The sequence below is a fragment of the Musca vetustissima genome, unplaced genomic scaffold, assembly GCF_032173495.1.
Source record: "Musca vetustissima isolate MV318-11 ecotype Yass unplaced genomic scaffold, APGP_CSIRO_Mvet_v1 utg5396, whole genome shotgun sequence".
Lineage (NCBI taxonomy): Eukaryota > Metazoa > Arthropoda > Insecta > Diptera > Muscidae > Musca > Musca vetustissima.
Window position 1 is genome coordinate 48,258 of NW_026876638.1, and position 21,685 is coordinate 69,942.

Here is a 21,685-nt window from a genome sequence, read left to right on the forward strand (position 1 = left end):
CTATTTGGGCTTTCGTTACTAATATTTTAATATAACTTATCGAGAAATAAAACACTTGTGACTATATTGTATATAGATTTTGGTTTAATTTTATTTTAAATATTTGAGAAGAAAATATTGCATTTTATTTATATCGTATGAAATTTTTTTTATTGTATTAATATAAATACATTAAATTTGTAATTCAAAATAGATAAAAATAAAACATACTAAATATGTAAGTATGTAAATTTATATATAAAGCACAATATTGACAATTGATCTTTGCAAAGATCAAAGTAAATTTTATGTAAATCTTTTGAAAAAATATGTTTTTTTTTATTTAATCATATTTCTTTAGCTATGTTCGGCGTTAGGTTTCCCTGCTGATAAGAAAAATTGGGAGTGGGACTGAGTATTTTCGGTTTATTTGGGGTTGGGAATTCACTACCAATTTTAATTCAATAAATACTACTTAGTTGTATATATGATGGGAAATATAATAATTATAAATATTTTTTTTATATTGTTGTTGTTATTAATTTGTTTAATTGAAACATACATAAGATTTATATTATAATAAGTCTTAAGACACATACACTGCCAATTGAGGTGGCGGAGAGAGAACAAACTCAAACCTTATGGTAACTTATGGCTTCCAGAGCAAAAGAAAAAATTTGTTAGCATCCTTTCCACAGTAATGGAATATTGGCCATTTGAAAAATTTGAGAAATCCGTTAGCATTTTCTACACAAAACTAAATTTGCTTAAGTAATTTCCCTGATATGCGTGATGTGATGATAGAGAGGTTAATATTTTCCTTTTTTTTTGTTTTTGTATGAAATTTGTAAACAAGACGACAAAATATATATTGTATGTATATTTTTATGAAGTACTATTACTTTGCATTTTGAGGTCTGTCTGCTGCTGACTGCCTGTGTATCAAATTTTGATTCATATTCCTGCCGACAATTTCTTCAATCTCCAATACATTGGAATCCGGGGTTCAATGGAAAACATCCATAAAGGGGAAGTGGGCTTGATCGGGTTCAAGTAAATCGATTAAGTAGCATACGGTGCCGGCGACCCCCTCGTACAAACTATGAGGACGATCTGGGGTGCGTGCCCTTAACTTGAATTCGGCATTGCTTAGCAATTCCATAAATTTAATGGCACGATAGAAGTACTTGGGATCATTTGTTAGACGGTAGAGTAATAAGAACACATAGCCATTGCCGGCCACACCATGGCAAATGCCAGGGCCCTTACGTAGAAATCCCTTTTTCCACACCAAATCGGCTGCCTTTTTCAAAGACTGTAAATATTTGTCCTCTTTGAAAATCAAATACGCCTTGGCAAACAGATACACCGCCCCGGGGGCACCATGACACCAGTGGACTAATCTCTTCTCACGACCACTACGTAAATCTTCTAAGGCCACGGGGAAATTACCCTCCTCATCCTGCAGCATTAAATAGAAATCAATGGACTTCTTGATATCTCTCAACTCAGCCGATGGTGCCGATATGGGGTCACTGCTGAACCATGGACTATCCAATAACATATGCAATATGGAGCATAGGCCATGAGCGGCACCCAAATATTCAGTACCATGATACTGATACATAAGCGGCAAGGGAGCATTTGTCATTTTGGAATATTCCCGGCCACTGGCTATAACCATTTGACAAATGGAAATAACATCGTCATCGGTGATTTTCTTCTCGGGCAAAACATCATTCAGCCAATAGCAACCGGACAAGTAGCCAGCTCTTCCCACCAACACCTCATCACAGCCATATTTGGTGTGTAAGTGCTCCTTGCTGGGTGCAATGCCGGCCTTGAAATTTGTTAAATCATCCGACAGATCCTGAACCAACTTCAGATCCTGGGAAATTACCGCAGACACGGCGTAGATGCCAGCATTGCCGCATAAAAACGAATATCGTTCCTCCCGCCGCTTTTTGTAACGGTCTGCATTTGCCTTGGCATTACGTATAAAGGCATGGGCATGCTCCAGTGAGGCTGGATACAAATCATGACACTGATTCGATCTGGACATTTTCCAGAACATATAGGCAATACCAGCATTGCCCACATACAAATCGCCACGATTATCCTCATCATCACAGCCGGGGCGACAATGTTCCAGAATAGCATCCACATAGGTACATATTAAATTCTTGACATGCTCCTCGTCCAAATTTATAGGCGTTGTTTGTTTATTAACATAATCGGGATAAGGATTTTCCAAATAACGTTTCTCCATTTCGCTGGGATGCTGCGAACTGCGATTATCACCTGATTCTGTAAAACAGGCAAACACACAAAAAATGAAAGGATACAGGATTTAATGGCTTATTTGACATTGACATCGTGTTCTCTGCTAAAGACTGTGTATATGTGTTGTTGTTTGTGTTGTCGTTGTCCTGTCTAGTCCTTGTCGATTTGTGAGTGGTAGGTCAATTACAGGGTGCGGTCTACTACTATTTAAATATGCTAAAGGATATTCTGGCATCCTTACCCGGTCTATTGGTTTGAATGGCTCTTGTGGCCGGTATAAATAATTTCCGCAAGTCCTTCTGCAATGAAAAAGACGTAAATTAAGTAATTTTTTTGGCCGTAGTAATAACACCTCCTTGAGAGAGTATTTTCGTTCGTTCGGTTGCCGTAAGTTCAGTGAAGCCTCTTTACTGAATGAATCGAACCGACCGAACTTAAAAGCGTCTATATGCAACGAATATAGGTAATAAGGGAGGACAGGTGATAAAATACGAACTCGAAGCAAATTGGCAAAAAGCCGTATTGTTTACGAATGAGATATATGGAGGAATGCCAATCAGCTGATGCTGATCTGGGGAAGGTGATGGTACACGGGACCTTTTTTTAAGCTCTCAGTACCTTGTCATTGGGGAAAAAGTATCAGTGTTTTTTTTTAAATTATAGGGATGTCGATTTTTATCAGTTAATTAAAGATAGGAGATTTTTAGTATTCCACTCAGGGTACCGACTGTAGTCGAACGGAGCCTTGTTGATACATGGGCGCTTTAGTAAGTTTTTCAGACTAAGTTACCAATTCCTTGCTTTGGTAAGAGCCAATAGTCATGGTCGATCTCAAACCCTCAAGCTTAATTACCAAGTTCTTGCTATGCGAAGAGGTTATGCTATGGTTGACTGATGCAGATGTTGCTGCCTTGACATCCTCTGTCGAGAATTTTACAAGCGCAATCCGTTTCCAATCCAATGGTGTATACGATTCGTATAGCAGTACTCAACAACAACAAGCGCGAGCTCATAGACTACCAATATTCCCCCCAACGACATCGAACACCGCTACCTCCACTACAGATAATTCTATTTCAAATCAAGATCCCATTACGCTTGACGAAAGAAATCCTAGCTAGAAGAGTCAATCACACCCTCTCTACAATCGCCTTGGTCAGGAAACCAAAGCAAGCAGCAGTACTTCGTGCATTTAACGACTGTGTGGGTCTTCTAGCACCATGTTGTTGATCATCAGAGGACCTCATCGTTTTTACAGCCGTGGGCTGTTTTGGCTCCCGGAGTTGCAACTGCCACAGAGGTTGACCCAGTTGTCGCGAACACCTGCTTCGTGTTCGCCACCTTTGGTTTATCCACCAACAACTGCCCAATTGTCATAACCTGTGATTTCGGTTTCGACATTTCGGCAGTGGGCGTATTTACAGAAGGAGGTTGTGCCTTATCAACTTTTCTGGAGGCCTTTCTACGCTTACCTTACCCTTACCTTCAGTTGCTTTGGATGATGATGCCAGGGATTTCACAGCGCTCAAGTTTCCCTTGGGGGGAGCTGAAGGCTCAGGCGTCCTAGCCACTATCGCCCTAGTTGTGCTCGGGCCACGCACAGTTTTCTCCTCATTTGATGGGGATACCGTGAAAGTCTTCGCATGTGATGTAGGATTTCTATCAATTAACAACTCTCCCCAAGGACCCGCCGATTGTCTGCGATTGTTTATATGATATTCAAAGCTACCCAAAGAATAATAAAGTCCTTGGAAATGGATATTTAAAGGTGTGTTTTGTTTGTCAGAATTTTGAAGGATCATAGGCATTAAAACGGGCATTTTCTCAGCAAATTCTAATAATCATGAGAAAATACAGATGTCCAAGCGGAACTTTAGAGGTCAATACGAACAGAAATACGAATTTTCACAAGAAATAATTTATACCATTGTAATCAGGGCCTCAAGAATAACCTATGATAAAAATAGTTCCACGACCAGTCCCTAAACTATTCTTGTTCCGATATTTGATATATTCTTGAAAATAGAACGTCCTGTCAAAATTATTTTTACGGTGCTGTAACTGTACTCAAATGATCTGATCAGGGATTCAGTGCTGTTTAATACTTTACATCAACAGGAAGTTATTAAGAAAATTGCCGAACATTATCCTATTATCATAGAAGCTTGCAGTACGGGAACAAAAAATTAGAAAGGGAAATCGAATAACATTTCCGCTTTATCGATGTTAGCCCTTGTCATCGATTGTGTGCCAGCTCTAATGCCATCTCCCTCATTCGTAAACAATACCGTTTTCTGTCATTCTGTTTCACGCTCGTTTTTATCACCAATTTTCTACTTCCTCCCTTTATTCGAAAGAAAACAAAAGCGATTTTGCAACTCATTTGCAAGAAGTAAAAAACAAATCATCCAACAAAGAAGAAAAGCTACGTAAAATGCCATCCATTTACGCTGGTCTACATTTACCAAATAAACCCGATGAATTTCTAACACTGGATCACATAGATCTTGACAAAAATGTACTCCATCTGAAACAGCAAATTGCCGAGAAGTGTCAATTCCAGGCGGAAAATCTTGAGGTGATCTATGACGGTTTACCATTGACAGATGAGGAGAAGCTAAGCGAAACCCTGAAGCCGGGTGCCAGTACCATACATACGGTGCATTGTTTCCAAAAGACAAAGAAATATACCCCATATGTTCCATCTGAGAAGCTAAAGGATGCTGTCGACACGGCCCAATCATTGTTTTATACTATAGGCAACATACAAATTAATGTCAGCTGCCGTGTGAATATATTGCAAAAAATCCTCGCAGAATATCCGGAATTTCGTAGAAATTCCGCTGCCTTGGCATTGATCAGAGATTCGGTGCTGTTTAATACTCTACATCAACCCGAAGTGATTAGGAAAATTGCCGAACATTATCCTATTATCATAGAAGCGGCACCATTTATTGTTAGTACGGTGCGTAAGGAATTGGCACGTAATGGTTCGTCGTCAAAGTTCTCCGAACCGGCAACAGATTCGACAAATTCCTCCGAAGAAGAAAACTCGGTTGGCAGTAATGAAAGAGGCAGCCGTGATGATGATAGAACCAGCAGTGGACGCAGCCAATCTGAGAATGCCCGGATACGTATGATAAGTCGTCAACAGTTGCAGGCTGCATTGGCCCAAATTAGTTCCGGTTCGGCAAATTCTCTATCGAATATTGCCGCGAGAAATAGTGAAACATCTGTGGCCGCATCGGCATCAGAAACAACTTCGACACCATTATCCAGTTCGGCAAGTGGTGAACGTATTTCGGCAGATGTTTTGCGTAATGAGTTACAGAGAGCATTGGATACATTGGTCCAACCAATGGATACGACAGAACAACAGGCAGTCAACACTTCGGTTACAGATGATGGAGATATACCATCGGCATTGAGAACACATCCCTATGCCGAACAATTGCGGACAATGCAACAAATGGGATTTTTGAATCATGAAGAAAATTTGAATTTCCTTAATTTGGCCAATGGAAATATTGAACAGGCTGTTAATTTGTTAATGGCTGCAATGATGTAAACAAGGGTATAAAACAAACATGACTGAAGTTACATTTTTTTTGATATACTACAATCTAATAAAAATTATGTTTTCCATACTATTTGGAGATGCGAACGAATAAGTAATTTATAAGAAACAAAAAACAATAACAAATTATTAACAAAAATGTGAAATGGGGTTATTATTCTAGGGGTCTATATATACACATATATAAAAAATAGGTTCGTTCTTTTACTCAAGAATAGGTTCGTTCGTTTACCCAAAAGTCCAGTAAAAAAGTGTAAATTGAGAGAGTAGATTTGACGGTTGTGTTACTGAGTATGTATTTGCAAATTCTTACAAGGAAAAATTTACTCAGCAAGAATTTTCTTGTACCATAAGCTGATTGATGTAATCAGCTTTTTTGTAAACAAATAACAAAACTAAAGCAAATTGATTATTTAAACACTAAAATGAGTGAAGAAAACGCAAGTATTTAAAAACAACAATATTTTCAAATAAAAATTCTGCTTTCTTTGTTTAGGCCAAATTGTTTATTGTTTTAATCAGCTGTTTCGATACAATCTTTTCATTGGATGTTGTTCGTTTACTTTTTACAGCATTCTCTCTTGAGAACGAAAAATTCTTATTTTACTCTCTGCAAATTCTTACTGAGTAAATGTTACTGTGAAAGTAAACGAACGAACCCAATATTGTCTGGAATTGGGTTATTTATGACTCAGTCCCAGCTGGTCATCTGTCAATGATTAATTCCCTCTGTTTGTAAAGCATCCCTAAATGGCTCCCTTTCAGTTTTCTACAAAGATTACCTGTAAAACTGTAAAAACTCCCTTCGGGTCGTCCATAAAACTCTGTGTATGCACGTCTATAAAGTCTCCATTCTGGGTGTCTATAAAGCCTCCATTGTGGTTGTCTAGAAAGACTCCCTTCTGGTCGTCTATACAGTCCCTCTTCTGGGCGTCTATAATGACTACTTCGGGTCATCTATAAATACTTCCTTTTGTGGTCTATAAATACTCCCTTTTGGTCGTCTAAAAATACTCCCTTTGGTTATCTATAAATACTCCCTTTTTGTAGTCTATAAAGACTTCCTTCTAGTCGTCTATAAAAACTTCCTCATGGTCGTCTAGAAAGACTCCCTTCTGGTCGTCTATAAAGACTCTCCTCCAGCCGTGCATAAGGACTGTTTCTGGTCGTCTATAAAGACTCCCTTTTGGTCGACTATAAACTCCATTTTGGTCATCTATAAAGACTCCCTTTGATCATCCATAAAGACTACCTTTTGGTCGTCGTTGGTCGTCAAAAAGACTATAAAGACTTCATTTTGGTCATCTATAAAGAATCCCTTTTGGTCGTCTATAAGACTCATTTTTGGTTGTCTATCAAGTCCCCTTTTGGTCGACTAGAAAGGCTCCGTCTGGTCGACTATAAAGACTCCCTTTTGGTCATCTATAAAGACTCCTAATTGGTCGACTATAGAGACTCCCTTTTGATTATCCATAAAGACTCCCTTTTGGTCGTCTGTAAGACTCCATTTTGGTTGTCTATGAAGTCCCCTTTTGGTCGTCTAGAAAGGCTTCCTTCTGATCGTCTATAAAGACTTCTTTTTGGTCGTCTATTAGGACTCCCTTATGGTCGTTAATAAATACACCCTTTTAATCGTCTGTAAAGACTCCCTTTTGGTCATCTGAAAAGACTCATTCCTCATGAAGACTCCCTTCCGGTCGACTATAGACGCCCTTCTGATCATCCCAAACGGCATAAACAATTAAAAAGGTCGAGGTTAGATTTCAATAATTTATTTTCAGATTAATATATAATAACTACAACTATAATTTATATCAATAAGCCATATAAAGCTCAAGATAAATCACTCAGTGCGCTAAAATATTCTTCAAACATCGTTAAAATATTTCGTTCGAAAGAAAAAGCAAAAAACAATAAATTTACTTGCGGCGATTACCGCCACCGCCAGCCAAAATCATTGCAATGCGAATGAAAATATTCAAGGCATCCATGTAAATTGAGAGGCTCCTGAAAGGGTAAAGGAAAATATTATACATAACAATACAAAATAGATATTACAAATCACGGATTATATAGCTGATGTCTACAATCCGACATTCCTAAAACAAAGAAACCCAAATACTTACGCATTAATAGGATCAAATGGCTGCATGGAGTATTGGGGATATACCTCAGCTTTGCGTACAATACGTTGTGTATCATAGAGCAAGAAGCCGCTGAACAAAATCAAGCCACCATATAAGGACAAGGAAGCCAAACCTAAAATCATCATAAGAAAATGTCATTTTATTATTTTTTTTAATTCAATTCAAAATAAATTATTTTCAATAATTACCTGCTCCCAAAGCTGTGGTTGGTGGCAACCAGATGCCAGCCAACGATGAAGCCATTACCAAGCCAAGACCAATGGCCAGTGGGCCACCCATATATAAGAATTTATCACTTGGAGCACAAACGGCCACAGTGGATAGACCACCGACAACACCACCGGTATAAATAGCGGCACGTGTTAGCAAAGGACCACCCAAGAAGCATAATGGAGCAATAACACCGCCCAAAACAGCACAATGTACTAACCAGGACAATTGTTTGGGACCCAAACCCTCTTTATATTGTATAGATTGTGTCATGGCACCCGTACCAATAACCAAGGCAAATGTGGCCAATGTTGACTAAAATGAAGGATATGGGATGGACAACATATATGACAATCAGGCAACAACTAGGGAAATTTTTAATTTACTTACCAACCACCCACCACGTGTTGCTAAGTCCAGAAGGCGTGGTGAACGGAAAACAGCAGCTGCTGAGAGAGCGGTAAGTACACAGGATGCACCAAAGTAGCCATAGGTGGTGTGCAAGCGATCCCTCACATATTGGGGCCAGAGGCTGTAAGAAGTAAAATGTGTATAGGTAATTAGTAGGAGAAATATAAATTCAGATTAGAGATTGGAGAAATAAAATTTATCTATAAATAATATTCTCCTTTAAGTGCCTATAAAATAGCGTTTTTTTAATATCTGACAGAGGACCACGTAGGGATGTTCAAAAATATTGATATGAAGTCGTATAGACATATAGTCCAAAGACTGTCTAACCTTCAGAATGGTTTATGATCACAAAATATTTCAGAGGTCATAAAGATCCTCTTAAGACTCCCTTATTTTTAACTACAGAACTTCCTTATGATGGTCTAAAAAGCTTTCCTTCTGGTTCTTTAAAGAGACTCTTCTATAAGACTCTCTATAAAGCCTCCCTTCTGGTGGTCTATAAAGCCTCCTTTCTGGTCGTTATAAATACTCCCTTCTGGTCGTCTATAAAGACTCCCTTCTGGTTGTCCATAAAGACTTCCTTCTTATCGCCCATAAAGACTTCCTTCTTATCGCCCATAAAGACTTCCTTCTTATCGCCCATAAAGACTCCCTTCTGGTCGTCTATAAAGACTCCCTTCTGGTCGTCTATAAAGACTCCCTTCTGGTCGTCTATAAAGACTCCCTTCTGGTCGTCTATAAAGACTCCCTTCTGGTCGTCTATAAAGACTCCCTTCTGGTCGTCTATAAAGACTCCCTTCTGGTCGTCTATAAAGACTCTCTTCTGGTCGTCTATAAAGACTGTCTTCTGGTTGTCTATAAAGACTCTCTTCTGGTCGTCCATAAAGACTGTCTTCTGGTCGTCTATAAAGACTCTCTTCTGGTCGTCTATAAGGACTACCTTATGGTCGTCTATAAGGACTCCCTTATGGTCGTCTATAAAGACTCCCTTCTGGTCGTCTATAAAGACTCCTTCTGGTCGTCTATAAAGACTCCCTTCAGCTCGTCTATAAAGACTTCCTTCTGGTCGTCTATAAAGACTTCCTTCTGGTCGTCTATAAAGACTCCCTTCTGGTCGTCTATAAAAACTCCCTTCTCTCTTTTGGTCTGTCTTTCGGGTTGTATAAAAATCTTTTCTCAGATTCAGACGCCTTCAATGGCTCCTATAAGGAGTTTGTTTGATAATCTCTTCAGAACATCGAATAAATATCACTTCAATTCGGATCTACAAAATCAATCTTCAGCTCTTCGATATTTTTCTGGATTCCACTTTCTTAATGTCATTATTTCTCGTACACACACTTACATTGAGTTATTTTGAATACTGGCCTCGCTGCTTAAACCCAGACCATAGTAACACAATGCACCCAGACCGACACCAGCAGCACCGGCGGCAGCGCCTTTACCCAAGGAGTAAGCTAAAAACAAATAAAAACCACAGTAAAAAATCCACAATCTCCAAACAAATCGACTACCCTCTTACCATTAGCCGATGGTGGAGCCATCAAACGTTCCTTCAAAGTTGGACCACGGGTACGCACTTCACCGCGCACAATGTGATTTTCACGTGGACTACGGGCATAATTGCGCACCAGAACATTATTGTTGCTGGGCTTAATCAATCGTGGAGCCAACAACACCTGCTTGGCTGAAGTTGAAATATTGGTGGTCACCAAACGACCCGGCAATGATGATGCAAGTCGCAACAACATATTGTGAAATTCGAATTCTGCAAAAAATATATTAATATTTGTTTTAAATAGTATACAGCTGTTAATGTTATTTAATGTGCAAGGAAGTGAGTTTGAAATTCTATTTTTTTATATTTTACTTACATATTATTTTTTTGAATTTTTTTATTTATTTTTTGTTAAGACTGTTTCGCAAAGTTCTTTCTCACTTGTGATTTTGTTCTGGACTTTTCACCGAATTATAAGAAAAAATTTAAAAACGTTCCACATGCTAACGAATGGGAGGAGAAGACAAAATGCCGATAAAGATTGAACTCAAAGTGTATACCGAATATTACGAATGAGGTGGAGACTAAATGGAAATCGTGTTGTTTACACACATACATTCACAGCACAGTACAATGCCATGCAAACTGAATGGTTAACATAATGACAAAATAAAACCAAGAACAGCTGATTAAAAAATTACTGCCAAAATTGGTGTTGCCACTTCATGCGTAATTACGAATATTGCGTATATTTCGTATAAATTCGTTCGAAAAATAAAGAAATTATAATTACAAATAAAAATAATAAAAAAATAAGTTAATTAATTTCTGCTTCAAAATTGTTGCATCAGCGAACATTCTACTGGATGTTGTTTTTTGTATTTTTATAAATAAAATTCAAAAATATAGAAAAAAAAACAGAAAATCCATGGTATAATTATTACAATTTTATTTATTTGTTTAATTCATTCCTGTAATACAAGCCACCAAGGCCAAAACATTACATAGCTGATAACTCGTCCGAGTAACATCAAAATGAATAAAAAAGAAATAATAAGAAAGAGATAGTTAATATAAAAAATATCAATTAAAAAAATATATGGCCCCCACCATAATATAAGAATAATATATTAATCAATATATAAGTTTGCTAAATCTTGCTTATGCACAAAAAATTATTCACTTCTCCTAAAAGTATGCTTCAAAATACTTTACAATTCAAAACAACTGATGGAAAATTTTAAATTTATAATGAATATTACTATATTTTAAAACAGTACAGTTTTTATACATTTCCTCGTCCATTTTAATGTTCAATGGTACAAAATAAAATTCACAAAACAATAAATTTTGTTTAAAAACAGTTTTGTGGTTGGTTTAAAAAACCGCTGATTAACAAGAAATTTGTTACTGAGTAAAATTTTGTTGTAAGAATATTTAATATTCTGCTAGTAATATATATTCTTTGGAACTGCTTCTCTCTCAAATCACTCTATTTTATTGGACTTTTGGGTAAAGAAAACATTAAAAAATTAATTTTTGTACAAATTATGAGCTTTTTTAATATGGAGAAGATGCTGTTATGAAACCAGAGAAATGTGTATATATACGTAAAGAAATAGCAGCTGATTTCATTTCAATTTAATACTAGTCTGAACAACTAGGATTTCATATCACTTCTCCTAAAAGTATGCTGCAAAACTGTTAATAAATAAATTTAAAGTTATAATTCATATTTATAATTTATGCATTTTAGATCTAATGGTTAAAATATTGATTTGGAGAACAAATAACCGCTGATGAATTAACTTATATCATATTGAACATGATACTAGCATAGTGCCCGCTACCTCGTATACGGAAATGAAATACAAAACAAATAATATTTTATATGGAAATCGTAAATACTGCATAATTCCACCTTTATTCCTGCATTTAATATCATGTTTATTACCATTTAGTACTTTTCGCACAAATAAGTTCGAATTTCTAAAACTATCTCAATCATGTTTTCAAATAGTAATCCTAAGTTCAAATTTAAGAAATTCAGCTCTATCTGTTCACCAATTTTTCCGTACTTTCCATACCCATACTCCAAAACTATCTGTATCCTACACTTCGACAGTAATATTAGTTGGGACTTTCAGGATTTCCGTTCTATCCGTTCACCAATGTCAAAATTGTATCAAATTTAGTAATTTTCGTACCCATATGTAAGAATTTCCAAAACTACCTCAGTCATGAACTCAAATAATATAATTTTAAGTCCACATTTGAAGATTTCAGCCCTCTCCGTTCACCAACATCCAAATTGTACCAAATTTAATACCATTACTTTTACTTTTCGTATACGTAAGTACAATTTTCCAAAACATCCTCAGTTTTACACTCCAACAGTCATTTTAATCATAGATTTCAGGATCCCAGCCCTATCCTTTCACATAGATCCAATTTGTACCATATTTAGTACTTTCCGTACTTATAAGTTCGAATATCCAAAACTACCTCAATCTTGTACTCTTACAGTAATTTTAATTTAATTTTTTCAGTTTACTCAAATCTAAATTGTACCATTTAGTACAAATAATTACGAATTTTCTAAACTACCATCATATCTCAATCCTGCACTCCAACAGTAATGTTAATTCCAAATTTCAGGATCACAGCGCTATCCGTTCACACAAATTCAAATTACTTACTTACTTAGCTGGCTTGTTACAGAATGGTTGTTCCATAAGCCGAGCTTAAAAAAGATTTCCAAGCGTGTCGGTCTTGCGCACAAATCCACCAATTTGAAAGACCACGTTCCAAGTTGTTGTTTCCTACTTGGTCTTTCCATATAATTCGTGGCCTTCCGCTTCTACGGGAACCATCATTCATTCGCACAACATGGCCTAGCCACCGTAGTCGCTGCACAACAGTAAATGTCCGCGTACAAATTTCAGGATCACAGCGCTATCCTTTCACACAAATCCAAATTAAAAAAAGTAATAATAGCGTCTTGTAAAAATTTCTGGCGCCCTTGTTTCCAAATCCAAATTGTATCGTAATTATTTGTTTCAATTTAAAAAAAGTAATAATACTCTAAATTTCTTTTCTTATAAGAATATTAGCTGCTTCCTTTATTTTGCTGGAATTATTTATTTTTATTACTCCCAATTTATATTCTTATTAGATTACTTCCCTTAGCTTTTCCCAAGTTACCACTCTAATGTACAACACTTGTTTACACTTGTATACGCACACTGTTGTTTTCTCTCTTCATTTTCACAACAACCAACCACTCTTAGAGAGACTGTTGAAAAATACTACAACTCAAGTAGTCTATAAATATCTAACCGTTATTGGATAGTGAATGTATCCACAATAACTAACAGTCTAGTATACAACTCTGGATAATTTTGGTGCGTTTTTAGGGGTTAAAAATGTTTGTGGTTACTTTTAAGGCAACGACAACAACAACGACGAACGACAAGAGTATTGAGATAAGGACACAAGAAGAGAACACACACTACTAACCGTTAAAAGTCAAATTGCTTTACACTCTCCAGTTTAGTCACTCACCAACAACTAACTAGTGAACAGCAGCAGCAGCAGCGGTAGTTGTCAAAGCAGCAAGAGCTTGCAAGCATAATATTGAAAATCGTTGCGTTCAAACGGTAACAAACCCTCCTCGAAGGGGGTTAGTAGAAGCAAATCGAAAAGCAAAGAAACACACAGTTGAAAAACGTATCGGCCGCCGGAGGACAAAAATAACTGTGTTAGCAAAGAAAAATCAATAAAAAAAGTATAAAATATTTATATAAAAAATTTAATTTCCTTGCAAAAAATAAGAAATTTTAATAAAAAAAGAAAATAATGTAAAGAAAAAAAGAAAGGGAAATGTGTGCTTAATTAAATAAGAAACAAAAAAAGCAGAAAAAATAGCCTTCAAACAAGAAAAGGAAAATTTATTATTATTACCATTAAAAAGCAAAAAAAAAAGAAAGGAAGAAAAAAATCCTGCAAAATATATGTACGTTGTTGGTGAACAAACATATCCACACATACACACACATGTATATTGTGTACATGTGCAGTTTATGTTGTCATATTGTATGTGTGTATATGTCTGTTTGTCTTCAGTGTGAGTGAGTGTGTGTGGTTGGGGAGTGTAACACCCCAATAAGAAGAAGAGGAAAAATTAAAAAAAAACATTTTTTGTTTGAAATACCCAATGTAACAAGTTAATAGCCTTGCTGGCTATACCTACAGAAATATATAAATTTTTTTAATAGTTGTTTTAATTCCATTTTCTACTGTCTCTCTTCTTTTTTTCCCATAAAAAAAAATAATAATAAAATAAAGCAGTTAAAAAAAACATCACCCCCTAGAGGAAAAAAATAAAATAAAAGTAAATAAAATTTCGTTGATTAAATAACAATCATTTGGCAATACGACAATTGGCTATGCTTTCGATTACATTCTGAGCAATTAACAACCAACCAACCGACGACCCAGTGTTAACTAACTAATCGTTAATCGTGTGCTGTGGTGTTGTCATAAAATACAACCCTGTGCGAAATCAATGACATCCTTTTGATTATTCGTTCGTTTTGTTGTTTCCTTTCCTCTTCTACGCAACGCAACGGCAACAACACCAACAAATAACGGTCACAGCAAACAACTTCCACTGAGAGCAACAACAACAAGAACAACAACTCAACGAGTGATGGCGAAAAATTAACAGTTTACATTCTTCACTGGTATTTCTTTTGTTTGTTGTTGTTGTGGTCGCCGCTGCCGCCGTTTCTGACGCAGTCGTCGTCGTCGCTGCTGCTGGTGCCTGCTGACTGATTACATTCTACATTCACACCCCTAATCAACAGCAGAGCAAAAAGTGGAAGTGGATGGAGCAAACCAGGACACACACACGCACGCACCACTAATACACAATTCACCAACCGAAGAAGAAGAAGCAGCAGCAACAACAGCAGCAGCCACAGCCACAAGAAGAAAATTTCTGTGAACCGTAAATATATCGTATCCAATAAGATTCTTACTTTCCAATTTAATCTAAAACCAAAATACAACTACATTTTATTGGACCAAGAGCAAGAACAAGAACAAAAACAAACGAAACGACGAAATCCAATTGCGGATTTCCGTATTTGTTTTTTCATTCTAAAAGCTAATCAGAAGTTCATGAATGAAAGCGAACGAACAAATGTAATTGTATTTTGGCACAACTTTATTTTTTTACTGTTATTCTTTTTGTAGCTCGGTGTGTTTGTTTTTGTGCAAACAAACCAACACACTAACACAAGCACGCACGCACGTACGTACACACACTCAATTCGTTATAATAACGAAGTTAAATACAATTTTTGGTTTGGTTTATAAAATTCTTTTTTTCGGTTTTGTTAATTCGGTTGGTTTTAATTCTTCTTCTTCTACAACTTATTTACTTATTGTTTTGCATTGAATTGCTGTTTTAAAAATTATATATAAATATATGTGTATGTATGTATTCGTGTTACAGCTACTATACTACGCGCTGCCTAGCTTGCTGGTTGATTGACTGGTAGATCGTCGTCGTCGTCACCAAGGCCAGTCAACTTACATTCTAGACCATGATTGATCCCAGTTCCAGCGAAGATGAGGGTGATGATGATTCCACTGTCCCAATCCAGCCACCGGCCAAGGGTCGTCTGGCCGCCGGTACTCTACCCACCAAACCGAAAGTTATCACAGCAGCAGCACCAGCTGCCGACACCAGCAAACCTGTCGTGGGTGCGGCCAGACAAAACGGTGACATACCCCACAAGGCCTCCGATAGTCTCGACAAATCGCCGGGACCTGCATCGCTCGCAGCAACTAGTGTGGCTAGCAAAAATGAGCTAACTGCCAATGATTCTTCCGGTGCTGTTGGTGGCGGAGCCAGCGGTGGTGTAGGTGGTGGTGCTGCCGGCAGCATCTCCCAGGAAACTCTCAATCAAAGTGCCGGGTCGTCGTCGCGCGGCAACTCTCTGCCGCGTCCCATATCACCGTCCCCATCAGTGGCCAGTGACAAATATGAATCGGGCGGTCAGCAAAAGCCAGGTATTGAGGAAGAGGAGCGCAAGAAACGCATACAGCTGTATGTATTCGTTTCGCGTTGCATAGCATATCCATTTAATGCTAAACAACCCACAGACATGACAAAGCGACAGCCCAAAGTGACGAAACAACAATTGGACTCGATTACGCAACGATTTCAGGCATTCCTCAAGGGCGAAACCCAAATCATGGCCGACGAGGCCTTCCGCAATGCAGTACAAAGCTATCACGACGTGTTCTTGAAATCGGATCGCGTCCTCAAGATGGTGCAGCAGGGCTCGTGTTCGATACAAGATTTTACCGAAGTGTTTCGCAAGAATATCGAAAAGCGGGTACGGTCATTGCCCGAAATTGATGGACTGAGCAAAGACACCGTTCTGACATCGTGGATGGCCAAATTCGATGTGATCTTAAAGGGCACCGGGGAGGAGGATTCCAAGAAACCGGCTCGGTTGCAACAGTCTCTCAATTCCGAATTAATTCTTTCGAAGGAGCAACTGTACGACATGTTCCAACAGATTCTGAGCATTCGCAAGTTCGAGCATCAAATTCTCTTCAATGCCTTAATGTTGGACTCGGCCGACGAACAGGCGGCCGCCATACGGCGTGAGCTGGACGGCCGCATGCAAAGGGTAAATGAAATGGAGAAGAATCGCAAGCTGATGCCAAAGTTTGTCCTCAAGGAGATGGAGTCGCTCTACATCGAGGAGTTGAAGTCCTCCATCAATCTGCTGATGGCCAATTTGGAATCTCTGCCCGTTACCAAGGGTAACATGGACAGTAAATATGGCTTGCAAAAGCTGAAGCGCTACAATCATAGCACGCCATCATTTTTGAAAATGATTTTGCGTTCTCACGGATCTCTCTCCAAGCTGGAGGGAGACTCAGAGGAAGGCATTACCCAGCTTTCAAAATTGGATGTCGTCTTGAGTTTCCAATTGGAAGTGATCGTAATGGAGGTGAAGGGCCTGAAATCGCTTGCGCCCAACCGCATCGTTTACTGTACCATGGAAGTGGAGAACGGCGAGAAATTGCAAACGGACCAAGCCGAGGCCTCGAAGCCCATGTGGGACACACAGGGCGACTTTACAACGACACATCCCCTGCCCGTGGTCAAGGTGAAACTCTACACGGAGAACCCCGGTATGCTAGCTTTAGAGGACAAAGAGCTGGGCAAGGTGACAATAAAGCCCACGGCCTTGTCGTCGAAAACTCCTGAGTGGCATCGAATGGTGGTGCCGAAGAATCTGCCCGACCAGGACTTGCGCATCAAGATAGCCTGTCGCCTCGAGAAGCCTCCGAACATGAAACACTGCGGTCATTTGTATGCTATTGGCAAATCTGTATGGAAGAAATGGAAGAAACGGTATTTTGTATTAGTACAAGTCTCCCAGTACACCTTTGCCATGTGCAGTTACAAAGAGAAGAAGTCGGAGCCGTCGGAGATGATGCAGCTGGACGGCTATACGGTGGACTACATCGAAGGAGCTAGCGCAAGCCTTATGTTCGGCACCGATCTGAACGGTGGCCGCTTTTTCTTTAACGCTGTGCGAGAGGGTGATAGTATTGCCTTTGCCTGTGATGACGAAAACGAATGTAGCCTCTGGGTAATGGCAATGTATCGCGCCACTGGCCAATCACACAAACCGACACCGCCAGTTACTCAGGACAAGAACTCGGCCATATCGAAAATTCAGGGTGATGCCGACAAGGCACGCAAACACGGCATGGAGGACTACATTAGCGCTGACCCATGCTCGCTCGATCACGCTGTCTTCTTCAAGCTGCTGCAGAATCTCGCTTTAGAATATCGCCTTAATGATCAATACGCTTCCTTAGGTTGGTTCAGCCCCGGCCAGGTGTTCGTGCTGGACGAGTACTGTGCCCGCTACGGGGTGCGGGGCTGTTATCGTCATTTGTGTTACCTCTCCGATTTGTTGGATCGCGCCGAAAAGGACTTCATGATCGATCCCACGCTAATCCATTACTCATTTGCCTTCTGCGCCAGTCACGTCCACGGCAATCGGCCCGACGGTGTGGGCAGCATAACACACGAAGAGAAAGAGAAATTCACCGAAATTAAGGAGCGGCTGCGCGTACTGCTCGAATACCAAATCACCAATTTCCGTTTTTGTTTTCCATTCGGCCGACCGGAGGGTGCCCTCAAGGCCACACTCTCCCTGCTGGAACGCGTTCTTATGAAAGACATCGTGACGCCGGTGCCCCCCGAAGAGGTGCGCCAAATGATCAAAAAGAGCTTAGAATCTGCGGCCTTGGTTAATTATACACGCTTGTCATCGGAAGCTAAAATCGAAGAAGATTTACGTGGCGAAGTGTCGGTACCGGCAGCGAAGAAGCTAGAGGATCTAATCCACTTGGCGGAATTATGCGTCGACTTGCAACAGCAGAACGAGGAACACTATGCGGAGGCATTTGCTTGGTTCAGTGATCTGCTGGTTGAACATGCTGAAATATTCTGGTCTCTCTTCGCTGTCGATATGGACCGCGTCCTATCTGAGCAACCACCGGACACCTGGGATTCTTTTCCGTTATTCCAAATTCTCAACGATTACTTGCGGGCGGACGACAATCTGCGCAACGGTCGCTTCCATCAGCATCTGCGCGACACCTTCGCTCCGCTGGTCGTACGTTACGTTGACCTGATGGAGTCCTCGATAGCTCAGTCCATCAATAAAGGCTTCGAAAAGGAACGCTGGGAGAGCAAAGGCAACGGCTGTGCCACCTCCGAAGATCTCTTCTGGAAACTCGATGCCTTACAATCGTTCATACGCGATCTGCACTGGCCGGAGCCCGAGTTCCGACAGCATCTGGAACAGCGCCTCAAAATGATGGCCGCCGAAATGATTGAACAGTGCATCGCGCGCACTGACGCCTCCTTCCAATCGTGGCTGAAGAAGAACATTGTCTTCGTCTCGTCGACGGACTACATCGTGCCGACGGAAATGTGCGCCATGGTAAATGTGATATTAAACGCCAAGAATCAAAGCTTCAAATTGACCACCATCGACGGAATTGACTTGTACAAATTTCACGCCAAGATTGATGATCAGCTCGATAAAGCGAATGTAGCCATGACACAAGGCCTCAGTAGCAAACTTATGTCTGTGCTAGAGTCGACTTTGTCGAAATTGGCACGCTACGACGAAGGTAGCCTAATTGGGTCGATATTGAGCTTCACGAACGTCTCGAGTTCGGGCAAAGATCTCGGCCAGAGCTACGTTATATTTTTCCGCAACAATATGGAGCAGATCCGGGGCAAAATTGGCGACGATCTATGGACATTAAATTTCTTCGAACAATGGTACACGCAGCAAATTAATATGCTTTGTAATTGGCTTTCTGAGCGTTTGGATCACTCATTGCACTACGCTCAGGTGCAGGCGCTATCGCATATCGTGAAAAAGATCTATTCGGATTTCGAGTTACAGGGTATGCTAGAGGAAAAGCTGAATTCGAAAGCATATCAAACTGTTGCCCAGCGTATGGCTACCGAAGAAGCGACTTGTGCTCTAACCATGCCCGATGTGGCCGAAGGTGATGAGGGTGCTGTCGAGGATGGTAGAGCCCTTGACGGCGCCGAAGGCGAGGACGGTGTCGTCGAGGAACCAGGGCCACGCGTTAGAATGCCTCAGCCAAAAGACGTTACGGCTCAGGCGGCGGCTGTTACCAACGTGGTGGCCGGTCGCGTCGGTAATCTCCTCGGTAAAGGCATCGGCGGCTTAAGCTCAAAACTTGGTACTGGCGGTTGGTTTTAAAAACAAATGTAGACCAATAACGCACCGATTTGATTGGCAAAAAGGTGGTATATTTACATAAAAACAAAATTCCTTATGTTCGAAGCTGCTGCTGGTGATGGTGATTAGAGAGAGAGAGAAAATTAAATTCGATGCTGATATATATATATATATATAGAGAGAGAGAGAGAGGGAGAGAATGAGTGCGAAATGAAATGAGAATGTTTGGTATGACCCCTTCCATCATGAACACCAAAATGCGTTGATTCAATGACGGTTTACACGAAGGACACGATCAGGATTTAAACAAATATATTGACAGCCACCACACCTACACCCACACAAACTTGAATACACCACATACAAACACTTACACCACCTGTCTCTGTTTACTTCTCCAACTGTAACAACAACAACAACAAGAAATATATAGGCACATTTATGGAACAATATATATATATTTAACGAATAGATACCAAAAAAAAAATTAAGAAAAATTTAAATTTTAAAAACAAAATAAAAATTATATCTACACAAAAAACATATTATTATTACATAAATGAAACAAAAAAACAACAACAACAAATTATATAATGTAACAACAACAACCAAAAAACAAATATTATAAATTATTATTAATAATATAATTAACATTATATTATTATTATTATTGAATTAATAAATAATTATTACATATATATATATTTAATTACTATTATATAAACAATCGATACCAAAAACAAAAACAACAAAAAATATTAACATGTATTGCATTTTGGTGGCAGATGTAGCAGTAGAAATAATTAATTTTTACTAGGCAAATTACTTACATTCGAAATAAAATAAAAAACCAAAAATTAAATACGTCAAACAAATATTCTATATATATACAGAAATTAATTAACAAATTATATATTTAAATTAAAATTAATAAATAACGACAACAACAACTAAACAAAAAATTATACCAAAGATTAAATAACAAAAACAAATGCTTATTCCAATACCAAAAAATAAAAATAAATAATTAAATAAATAAATTGAAAAAATATAACAAATAAACAAAAGAAATATATAAAAATATAACACCACAAAGTAAAAAAGAAAACAAAAAAACACAATCTCTCTTTCTTCATTCATTATTTATTTCATTCACTTCAATTTGGCCCAAAAAAAAAACTATGCAGTGATAACCAAAATTTTTCTCCTCATGTTCTGACAGTTTCAAAGCCATAGATTTGTCAAATGCTTTTCGAAATCGTAACCTCCACAAACAGCCGAAACCTACATATAGCTTCACACAAAGTACCCTTACCTTCTTCCCACAATGTTTAATTTGCTAATTAACTAACTAATTAATTAAACAAATTAACAAAATGCATCTTTTAATATCTAAGCAGTTATCAAATTATTAAGCAATATGTTGTTGACAAAAAAACCAAAAACAAAGTATATACATATATATATTTATCTACTATTTACTCCTTTTTCTTGTTTATAAGTAACAGTAACAAATTTAAAAGAAAAGTAATAATAATAATAATTAAAATAATAACAAACAATAAAATGAATTAATTTAAGTTCCAATAGAAAACTTTATTATGATCAAAGTAATCAAAAGTAAATTTATCTGCTCATTTCTTATTCGATGGTTCAGACCATGATGCAATAATAAGGTGATATTTTTTGTTTTTGTCTCGACCAACTGTCAAAATTTTCCTTATAATATTTCACATGGTTGGCA

General features: G+C 38.4%; 4 protein-coding genes across 4 annotated transcripts; 2 read left to right on the forward strand and 2 right to left on the reverse strand.

Annotated features, from left to right (window-relative positions):
- Nucleotides 1-985: 985 nt before the first annotated feature.
- On the reverse strand, nt 986-2,281 carry LOC133321186 (lanC-like protein 3 homolog). The gene has a single exon (XM_061530274.1). The coding sequence runs from the start codon at nt 2,246-2,248 to the stop codon at nt 986-988; it is 1,263 nt and encodes a 420-aa protein (XP_061386258.1). The 5' UTR covers nt 2,249-2,281.
- A 2,415-nt stretch (nt 2,282-4,696) lies between these two features.
- On the forward strand, nt 4,697-5,830 carry LOC133321187 (uncharacterized). The gene has a single exon (XM_061530275.1). The coding sequence runs from the start codon at nt 4,697-4,699 to the stop codon at nt 5,828-5,830; it is 1,134 nt and encodes a 377-aa protein (XP_061386259.1).
- Nucleotides 5,831-7,741: 1,911 nt separating this feature from the next.
- LOC133321189 (growth hormone-inducible transmembrane protein) lies at nt 7,742-10,368 on the reverse strand. The gene is made up of 6 exons (XM_061530277.1): nt 10,133-10,368; nt 9,956-10,067; nt 8,587-8,728; nt 8,175-8,511; nt 7,966-8,098; nt 7,742-7,846 (listed from the first exon to the last, which is right to left on the reverse strand). Exons 1-6 carry the CDS (start codon nt 10,359-10,361, stop codon nt 7,759-7,761), a joined length of 1,041 nt encoding a protein of 346 aa, XP_061386261.1. The 5' UTR covers nt 10,362-10,368; the 3' UTR covers nt 7,742-7,758.
- A 5,349-nt stretch (nt 10,369-15,717) lies between these two features.
- LOC133321192 (calcium-dependent secretion activator) lies at nt 15,718-19,964 on the forward strand. Its single transcript, XM_061530279.1, has one exon. It carries the CDS (start codon nt 15,721-15,723, stop codon nt 19,960-19,962), a length of 4,242 nt encoding a protein of 1,413 aa, XP_061386263.1. The 5' UTR covers nt 15,718-15,720; the 3' UTR covers nt 19,963-19,964.
- Nucleotides 19,965-21,685: the final 1,721 nt, after the last annotated feature.